Source organism: Oncorhynchus nerka, unplaced genomic scaffold (genome assembly GCF_034236695.1).
Source record: "Oncorhynchus nerka isolate Pitt River unplaced genomic scaffold, Oner_Uvic_2.0 unplaced_scaffold_442, whole genome shotgun sequence".
NCBI classification, from domain to species: Eukaryota; Metazoa; Chordata; class Actinopteri; order Salmoniformes; family Salmonidae; genus Oncorhynchus; species Oncorhynchus nerka.
The window spans coordinates 456277-467150 of record NW_027040489.1 but is presented as its reverse complement, the minus strand read 5'-3'; the positions used below and the strand labels follow the sequence as shown (position 1 = coordinate 467150).

The window sequence follows — 10874 nt, the reverse complement described above, 5'->3', positions numbered from 1 at the left end:
CTATAATAAAACTGTAATGGAGAGGTGTTGAATCATGTCAGATTAACACCCTATAATAAAACTGTAATGGAAAGGTGTTGAATCTTGCTATAAAAGTACCCTGTAATAAAATTTAAGACTGTACTCCAGAAAAGTCCATCGGTCATTGGTCACTTGTAAGGAATAGTATGTTTTAACAGAGGTGGGATCGATCATCACTCAGCAAGTGGTCAACTAAATAAACTAATATAGAATATAGAACAATGTAGTGGTCAACTAAATAAACTATAGAATATAGAACAATGTAGTGGAAACTAAATAAACTAATATAAATATAGAACAATGTAATATAAATAAACAAATATAGAATATAGAACAATGTAGTGAGAAACTAAATAAACAAATATAGAATATAGAACAATCTAGTGAGAAACTAAATAAACAAATATAGAATATAGAACAATGTAGTGAGAAACTAAATAAACAAATATAGAATATAGAACAATGTAGTGAGAAACTAAATAAACTAATATAGAACATTCTAGTGTTTTAGGCAGCTGGTACTGGAACTATTCCAACATGGAAGCCTGTTTAAAAGGATGCTTTCAATTAATACGTGCACAATCTATATTTTTATCATATAGGTCTGAAAACCAGCCAATTAAAAACATACAGTCTTCAAGTGCCTCTTTTGACTGTGTCTCTCATTCAAGCCAAAGGCAAGTTGGCATGTGTCTCATCATAAATATTATCAAGAGCAGGACTAAATAAATAGTTGTACTACACTGCACTGTCCATCCATCCATGGTGTCACACATCTTAGCAGGTAAGCCTCTACAGCCAGCTGAAACATGAAACGTTACAACATAGCAGGTAAGCCTCTACAGCCAGCTGAAACATGAAACGTTACAACATAGCAGGCAAGCCTCTACAGCCAGCTGAAACATGAAACGTTACAACATAGCAGGCAAGCCCCTACAGCCAGCTGAAACATGAAATGTTACAACATAGCAGGTAAGCCTCTACAGCCAGCTGAAACATGAAATGTTACAACATAGCAGGTAAGCCTCTACAGCCAGCTGAAACATATAACGTTACAACATAGCAGGTAAGCCCCTCCAGCCATCTGAAACATGAAATGTTACAACATAGCTGGTAAGCCCCTCCAGCCAGCTGAAACATGAAATGTTACAACATAGCAGGTAAGCCCCTCCAGCCAGCTGAAACATGAAACGTTACAACATCGCAGGTAAGCCTCTACAGCCAGCTGAAACATGAAACGTTACATGAATGCTGAGTAGCTCTGTACAGACACAGACAGACAGACAGACAGACAGACAGACAGACAGACAGACAGACAGGCAGACAGACAGGCAGGCAGGCAGACAGACAGACAGACAGACAGACAGACAGACAGACAGACAGACAGACAGACAGACAGACAGACAGACAGACAGACAGACAGACAGACAGACAGACAGACAGGCAGGCAGGCAGGCAGGAAGGTAGGCAAACAAACAAAATTCCCATAATACAGCCAGAGACGTGAGCTCTGTTCAGTCACTTTTAGCAGAATATCGATGCTTGTTGTTATTATCGTTTAGTGAACGACAACAACAGTTGATGCAAGTTTGGATATGCCAGAAGGTCTTGATTCAGTAATGCCCCAGAAACACATCTCTTAGAGTTGGAAGGTGATCGCTGGGCACAATGGAAGGCTGTTTCTATACTGAAGGGGTTTGTTTGTTGTCACACAACAGGCTTAACAGGCAGACTAACAGAGGATGGATGGATGGATGGATGGATGGATGGATGGATGGAATATACAACCACATGAACACTCTAGAACCTTTTGAACATTCTTGAACCATGTGACCACTCTAGAACCATGTGAACATTCTAGAACCATGTGACCGCTCTAGAAACATGTGAACACTCTAGGACCATATGAACACTCTAGAACCATGTGAACATTCTAGAACCATGTGACCGCTCTAGAACCATGTGACCACTCTAGAACCATGTGAACAGTCTAGAACCATGTGGCCACTCTAGAACCATGTGACCACTCTAGAACCATGTGAAAACTCTAGAACCATGTGACCACTCTAGAACCATGTGAACACTCTAGAACCATGTGACCACTCTAGAACCTTTTGAACATTCTTGAACCATGTGACCACTCTAGAACCATGTGAACACTCTAGAACCATGTGACCACTCTAGAACCTTTTGAACATTCTTGAACCATGTGACCGCTCTAGAACCATGTGAACACTCTACAACCATGTGAACACTCTAGAACGATGTGACCACTCTAGAACCATGTAAAAACTCTAGAACCATGTGACCACTCTAGAACCTTTTGAACATTCTTGAACCATGTGACCGCTCTAGAACCATGTGAATACTCTAGAACCATATGAACACTCTAGAACCATGTGACCGCTCTACAACCATGTGACCACTCTAGAACCATGTAAAAACTCTAGAACCATGTGACCACTCTAGAACCTTTTGAACATTCTAGAACCATGTGACCGCTCTAGAACCATGTGAACACTCTAGGACCATATGACCACTCTAGAACCATGTGACCACTCTAGAACCTTTTGAACATTCTTGAACCATGTGACCGCTCTAGAACCATGTGAATACTCTAGAACTCTATGAACACTCTAGAACCATGTGACCGCTCTACAACCATGTGAACACTCTAGAACCATGTGACCACTCTAGAACCATGTGAATACTCTAGAACCATATGAACACTCTAGAACCATGTGACCGCTCTACAACCATGTGAACACTCTAGAACCACGTGACCACTCTAGAACCATGTGAACACTCTAGAACCATGTGACCACTCTAGAACATTTAGAACATTCTTAAACCATGTGACCGCTCTAGAACCATGTGACCGCTCTAGAACCATGTGGAAACTCTAGAACCATGTGACCACTCTAGAACCATGTGAAAACTCTAGAACCATGTGACCACTCTAGAACCATGTGAACACTCTAGAACCATGTGACCACTCTAGAACATTTAGAACATTCTTGAACCATGTGACCGCTCTAGAACCATGTGAATACTCTAGAACCATGTGACCGCTCTACAACCATGTGAACACTCTAGAACCATGTGAATACTCTAGAACCATGTGACCGCTCTACAACCATGTGAACACTCTAGAACCATGTGAACACTCTAGAACGTGGCCTCTGTTGAACTTCCCACATCAGGGGTCAGTGGATGCCATTCCATATTTGTTTCTGTCAAGTTCACTCTCTCACTCATCTTCTTTCTCTCTCTCTCTCTCCTTCTCTGTCTCCCTCTCCTTCCTCTCTCTCTCTCTCTCTCTCTCTCTCTCTCTCTCTCTCTGTCTCTCTGTCCTTCCTCTCTCTCTCTCTCTCTCTCTCTGTCTCTGTCCTTCCTCTCTGTCTCTCTCTGTCTCCTTCCTCTCTGTCTCTCTCTCTCTCCTCCTGGACAGCTGTGTGTGTGTGTGTGGTTCCTCTCTGTCCTCAGGCCCTATATTACAGTCTGTACTGGGAACCATTAACGTCATATTCTATGTTACTGTTAAACTGTTACCCTCTTCTGACTGTGCAGGTTGGTTGGTACTATAATAATGCATCTCATGACCGGTATAGAGGATCTCATCTAGTTGACTATAGTCCAGGGAGGCACTTCCGTTTGAGTATGTAGGACATAAATAAGAGGGTTAAAGTTCAAGGCACTCGAAAACACATTTGACTATTTTGTTTTTCTATGCACATTTTGTTCCGTGTTTCAGTTTTGTTCTGTATAGGCCATAATATGTATGAAATACAAATTAAAAATACATCAATGCTGTCAAAATGAATAACAATATGGAAGTCACCATTTTCTTATTGAGGGTAGTAATACAGTAGGTTCAATGCAGAGAAGCAGAAGCTAACCATGAAATAGTATTAGTGGGAAGGGAGGGGGGTTTAGTATCCCTGTAGGTCTCCTCCTCTGTGGGGAGGGAGGGGGGTTTGGTATCCCGGTAGGTCTCCTCCTCTGTGGGGAGGGAGGGGGGTTTGGTATCCCGGTAGGTCTCCTCCTCTGTTGGGAGGGAGGGGGTTTAGTATCCCGGTATGTCTCCTCCTCTGTGGGGAGGGAGGGGGTTAGGTATCCCTGTAGGTCTCCTCCTCTGTGGGGAGGGAGGGGGTTTGGTATCCCGGTAGGTCTCCTCCTCTGTGGGGAGGGAGGGGGTTTGGTATCCCGGTAGGTCTCCTCCTCTGTGGGGAGGGAGGGGGTTTGGTATCCCGGTAGGTCTCCTCCTCTGTTGGGAGGGAGGGGGTTTAGTATCCCGGTATGTCTCCTCCTCTGTGGGGAGGGAGGGGGTTAGGTATCCCGGTAGGTCTCCTCCTCTGTGGGGAGGGAGGGGGTTTGGTATCCCGGTAGGTCTCCTCCTCTGTGGGGAGGGAGGGGGTTTGGTATCCCGGTAGGTCTCCTCCTCTGTGGGGAGGGAGGGGGTTTAGTATCCCGGTATGTCTCCTCCTCTGTGGGGAGGGAGGGGGTTTGGTATCCCGGTAGGTCTCCTCCTCTGTTGGGAGGGAGGGGGGTTTGGTATCCCGGTAGGTCTCCTCCTCTGTGGGGAGGGAGGGGGTTTGGTATCCCGGTAGGTCTCCTCCTCTGTGGGGAGGGAGGGGGTTTGGTATCCCGGTAGGTCTCCTCCTCTGTGGGGAGGGAGGGGGGTTTAGTATCCCGGTATGTCTCCTCCTCTGTGGGGAGGGAGGGGGGTTAGGTATCCCGGTAGGTCTCCTCCTCTGTGGGGAGGGAGGGGAGTTTGGTATCCCGGTAGGTCTCCTCCTCTGTGGGGAGGGAGGGGGGTTTGGTATCCCGGTATGTCTCCTCTGTTTAAGATATGGTTGAGGTGTGTCCTGTCCTGTCCAGTCCAGTCCAAACAGTAGTTCCGTCACACCGTACTGTATTCCCCTTCAACCGGGCCAGGCTGTATTCCCCTTCAACCGGGCCAGGCTGTATTCCCCTTACACCCGGGCCAGGCTGTATTCCCCTTACACCCGGGCCAGGCTGTATTCCCCTTCACCCGGGCCAGGCTGTATTCCCCTTACACCCGGGCCAGGCTGTATTCCCCTTACACCCGGGCCAGGCTGTATTCCCCTTACACCCGGGCCAGGCTGTATTCCCCTTACACCCGGGCCAGGCTGTATTCCCAAGGTCCCTCGAACCCCGCAAGCTATTTAAATACTGACGTCATGCATGGAATCAGCCAGGATACATGGTACCGTAGTCAGGTAGGCCGTAATGCAGTAGTTTGACATGCCATGATCTCCCCAAAATAAAGATAGACGTTTCTGTTCCCTTAAGATTTAACATTCAGCACTTAAATGCTCCTAAATAAGTCATAACTTAAATAATAAATAAGCAGTGCACTTTTGGTGAAACCTAAATGAGAGAAAACCAAAACCATAAAAAGAGAGAATTGGTCCGTCTTGGATCCGGTTTTAGGAGGAGAAATATAATACAGGCTGTTGTTGTTGTTTTAAATAATACAAATAACGCATGCCAGTAATATAAAACAGTGTCTCAACATGCTAATTTCAAGCTTTATTATTATTATTATATATATATATTTATATTTAAATGAAGATTATTATCTCGCATGGCATCATCATCATCATCGTCATCATCATCATCATCGTCATCATCATCGTCATCATCATCATCATCATCATCATCATCATCATCGTCACACCCCTGTGGGATTAGAGCAGGTGTTTTTAGTTTCAGCATCTGCTTGGGATAGAAAGTAGCAGCAGTTTACAGATGTCATCTGGTCTACAAACAGCCCCCCACTTCTCATCATGTCTCCTTGGCAACAGGAGACCAGTGTTTTAGTTCAATCTCTGTTTTCTGTGTGGGTTAGGGTTAGTTGTTTGTTTCTATTGTGATAAAGTGCTTAGCTGATCACTCCGGCGGGTAACTAGCAATCGTCGGAACAACAACTGCACCTAGCGGACAACGGTGGTCGATCTCTCTCTCTCTGACTGCAGATGGTTGTTGGGTTCGGGCTGAGATTCCATATTCCTTTTCTCTTTCTTCAGCAGATGCCGGTGCATTACGCAACTCACCCTCACCCAAGTTCCACTGTAATCCATAATCCATTATCCATAATTCATTATCCATGATCCATTATCCATGATACATTATCCATAATTCATTATCCATGATGCATTATCAAGTATCCATGATACATGATCCATGATCCATTATCCACAATACATTATCCATTATCCACGATCCATTATCCACGATCCATTATCCATAATCCATTATCCATAAGACATTATCCATATCCATGATCCATTATCGATTATCCATAAGCCATTATCCATATCCATTATCGATGATCGATTATCCATGATCCATTATCCATAAGCCATTATCCATATCCATTATCGATGATCGATTATCCATAAGCCATTATCCATTATCCATTATCCATGATCCATTATCCATGCAAACCCGTTTCTTCTTCAATGATCATGTTGTGTTTTCCCCGTTTCATATTTCAATGGCAGGATGTTTTCCGGTATATCTCCGATAACGTTAGGAACATAAAGATAATATGTTATTATAATACTTTTATCGTTCCCATTTTGAGAGACAAACAAACCTCTTTTTATTTATCCTCTTTTGGTGAAACAGTTTTCTCTCTCTATTCATTCAAATGTAATTAAACGAAACAAAATGCAAAAAAAAAAAAACGTATTATTAACGAAGTTAAATCAAAACAAATTTCCCGAAACATTTCTACAATATTTACAAGATGTCTATCGCTGCCATATAGAAGGAATTGATGTACTTCTAAACATCAGTCAGCAGCTTGCCCTTATTCACGCAGTTCTGGTTGAGGACAGGCGTACAGTTAGCAGTTCTGAGATTCGCGTCCCTAAAGTTATCAATACTATTGTTGATCCCTTCGTCTATTTCCATGTATTCCGACTTGCTGGCGATAGAGTTGGAGCTGCGGCGCGATGAGTTGCTGTCTGAGTTAAGGTCCTGGTTGCTGACGTTAAGAAGCTGCGCCTGCTCCTCTCCCTCCGTCTCCCGGTGATAGAAATAGTTGAAGTTGGACACGATCACAGGCACCGGTAGCGCGATGGTCAGCACTCCGGCGATGGCGCAGAGCGAGCCCACGATCTTTCCGCCGATGGTCACCGGGTACATGTCCCCGTAGCCCACTGTTGTCATGGAGACCACGGCCCACCAGAAGGCATCGGGGATGCTTGTGAAGAAAGATTCCTTCTCCTCCGCCTCGGCGAAATAGACAGCGCTGGAGAAGAGGATGACTCCGATGAAGAGGAAGAAAATGAGCAACCCCAACTCTCTCATACTGGCTTTGAGGGTTTGTCCTAATATCTGAAGCCCCTTGGAGTGTCTGGACAGCTTGAAGATCCTGAACACCCTGACCAGCCGGATGACCCTGAGGATGGCCAGAGACGCGGCCTGCTCACTTGGTTTCTCCTTCCCCTCCTGGTCCTCTGCCAGCTCGGTGCCCAGCGTGATGAAGTAGGGTATGATAGCTACTATGTCTATAGTATTCATCATGTTTTTAAAGAAAGCTGCCTTGCTAGGGCAGGCGAAGAACCGCACTATCAACTCAAAGGAGAACCAGATTATACACAGGGTCTCCACTATGAAGAAAGGATCGGTGAGAATATTTGGCTTATAATAGAATGTCACGTTGCCTACAGTTTCCATCCTACCCCTGGGGTCCTCTTTGAGTTCTGGCAGCGTCTCCAAACAGAATATGACTATTGAAATTAAGATAACCATCACCGATACTATAGCAATCCCTCTGGCGGGTCCCGAACTCTCCGGGTATTCGAACAGCAACCAGACCTGTCGTTGAAACTCTTTCTCTGGTAAGGGTTTTTCCTCTTCTCTAATAAAGCCTTCGTCTTCTCTAAACTTCTCCATGGCCTCTGCCCCGAGCTCGTAGAACTTGATCTCCTCGGAGAACATATCCAGAGGAACGTTAACGGGCCTCCTCAACCGTCCACCGGACTGGTAGTAATATAGAATAGCGTCGAAACTGGGCCGGTTCCGGTCAAAAAAGTACTCGTTTCTAAGCGGGTCGAAGTAGCGCATTCTCTTTTTGGGGTTACCTAGTAACGTCTCGGGGAACTGACTGAGTGTCTTTAACTGGGTCTCGAAGCGCAGCCCTGAGATATTAATGACAACCCTCTCGCAGCACTCGTGGTCCTCGTGGTCTGGTGGGTAGGTGTCCTGCAGGTGCCCCGGCAGGGTGGACGTCTCATCCATGTTATCTCCGGCCACCACAGTCATCCTGGCGGTGTTGCCCGGGCTCAGCGCAGCGCTATGCGGCAGGAGATGCTCGGCTCAGGCCGGTGGGGGCAGGCATCTAGTAGCTGTCACTGTGCGCCTCAGATTTCTCCCCTCTCTCTCTCTTCTGTCTGATAGAAACCCCCCTTGCATTCACCCGGGCCAGGCAGGCAGAGGGCTAGCTCGCCAAGCGCTGCTCCTCTTAAGGCTCCCTTGCTCCTCTCTCCGAGTAGTCCTCCATTGCTGCTCCTCCTTCTTCTTCTTCTTCTCCTTCGTCTTCCACCTAGTCGGAGGGAGGAAGGGAAGAGTGAGAAATAAAAGGAATCGAACGCAAGAGAGAGAGAGATCTTTTTTTCCAGCTCAGCAGTGTTATCTCAGTGTTTGTGACATGCTGTAGTCTAGATGGGGGGAGAGGACGCCCACCTAACAGCGTGGGGGGGTACCAGGAACAGGTTGACCAGCATAGAGGACATCCAGGAGACAACAACACTGTGATATGGAGACAACTGGATTGTTTATCTCATACATCATTATTCCTGTTCCACTACTACTGTCCACACGCTGCATCTCCATCCAGTGTACTAACCCTCTACACACTAAACACCTATTACCTTATAATAACTACAACACCAATGACAATAACGACCGTCAATAAAGATACGTTAATAATTACCGAACTGTCGGCTCTGTTATTAATTACCTGGATTTCCGTTTGGTGGTGGTGCACCCGCCAGCCACGGCTACAACTTTACAGTCCCGGCGTTTTGTTTTAAAGGTGGCGGATATCACTTTACTGCACTATACAGTACGAGCTTCGGTGAAATAGTCATAGAGTGTACTGTCTCCGTTAATATAATCCACGTTATTCCCGTGTTATTGGCTTCTAAACGTCGACTGGTGCGACCGTTAATATCACCCACGTTATTCCGGTGTTATTGGCTTCTAAACGTCGACTGGTGCGACCGTTAATATCACCCACGTTATTCCAGTGTTATTGGCTTCTAAACGTCGACTGGAGCGAGCGTTAATATCACCCACGTTATTCCCGTGTTATTGGCTTCCAATGTCGACTAGGGCGACCTTCTTGAGGTACCGAACGGCTCTGAACCGCCTTGGAAGAAGCGTAAATCTCTTGACAGGCAATTTAAAACCATGCTGAAGAAACGGTACGAACGAGGAATAGAGAGAATATAATATAATACGAAAGAAAGAAAAGAAAAAAATCCGTTAACTTGAGCTCCTCTCGAACGGACGGCAACACCGATTAGTAGTTCCCACTTGGTCTTTTGACCGTCACGCGTGGCTGCGCTCTCCAGCGGCGTGGTCGTGAAATGAAGATGGTGTGAGTGAGAAGGTTTGAGCTGAACACGTTAGTGGGGCAGTGAGAGAGAGAGAGAGAGAGCAGAAACACACAACCATTCCCTTCCCGGCTCCGCTCTGCTCTGCACTGCAGTTTGCCGCATCAGCAGAAACGCAACGTTAGAAAGCTCTCCTCGCCTGGTTTGGTGCAGTAGAACAGCTAGAACTCAACATGACGCGGCCGTCCTGTAAACGCACCCATTCTCCCCGCCTAGATAAACACCTAGCACCTGTCAAACACCGGGGGTTTAAGGTATCACTGAGCCACAGCCAATATAACACTTAAATCATGTGAACGCATGTTGCAGGATTTTATACAGAGAAGAGAGAGAGAGAGAGAGAGGTGGGGAGAGAAGGGGGAAGACGGGGGAGAGAGAGAGAGGTGGGGAGGGAGGGGGAAGACGGGGAGAGGGAGAGAGAGAGGTGGGGAGAGAGGGGGAAGACGGGGGAGAGAGAGAGAGGTGGGGAGGGAGGGGGAAGACGGGGGAGAGAGAGAGAGCGTAAGAGAGGAGTGGGAGAGAAGGGGGAGCGGTTCGACGCAATGCAGACATACTGTACTATAACACATGTTGCCACACACACACACACACACACCGGCAGCACCAAAACAACAGATCATTGTGTAAGCCACCTCTGCTGTAAAAACCCGAGTCATTGTACGGTGGCGTGACTGGTAGAGATATATTTAAATCCCTCTGGCAAACGGAGCTAATCTAAACGGTGATGCGAGCCAATTACATTTTAGGCAAATTGACGATGACGGAGAAACGGGGTTGAACGACATAATGAGTGATCTATTTGACTGTTTTGATCTCTGGATATGTGACCGGGGAGTTTATTTTAGCGTCCTTTAATTTAACTAGGCAAGTCAGTTATTAACGACACGTTCTTATTTACAATGACGGCCTACTCCGGACAAACCCGGACGACGCTGGGCCAATTGTGCGCCGCCCTTTGGGACTCACGGCCGGATGTGATACAGCCTGGATTCGAACCAGGTACTATAGTGACGCCTCTTGCGCTGAGATGCGGTGCCTTAGACCGCTGCGTCACTCGGTAGTGGCACCAACAGGAAATCTCCTCCAATGATAAGACGTGTTTATCAGCTGCATCATGTGATGTAAAGGCTGGGGTCTCTTCCCACGTAAACACCTATAGTGGGTTTCCATGATAAAAACACATTATAATTCTTATTG

The 10874-nt window shown here is 46.2% G+C and overlaps 1 protein-coding gene across 1 annotated transcript; it reads right to left on the bottom strand.

The window, feature by feature from the left end:
- Positions 1–6277: 6277 nt before the first annotated feature.
- On the bottom strand, positions 6278–9645 carry LOC115118952 (potassium voltage-gated channel subfamily A member 1-like). Its single transcript, XM_065017049.1, has 2 exons — positions 9020–9645; positions 6278–8602 (listed from the first exon to the last, which is right to left on the bottom strand). The coding sequence occupies exon 2, from the start codon at positions 8320–8322 to the stop codon at positions 6838–6840; it is 1485 nt and encodes a 494-aa protein (XP_064873121.1). The 5' UTR covers positions 8323–8602; positions 9020–9645; the 3' UTR covers positions 6278–6837.
- Positions 9646–10874: the final 1229 nt, after the last annotated feature.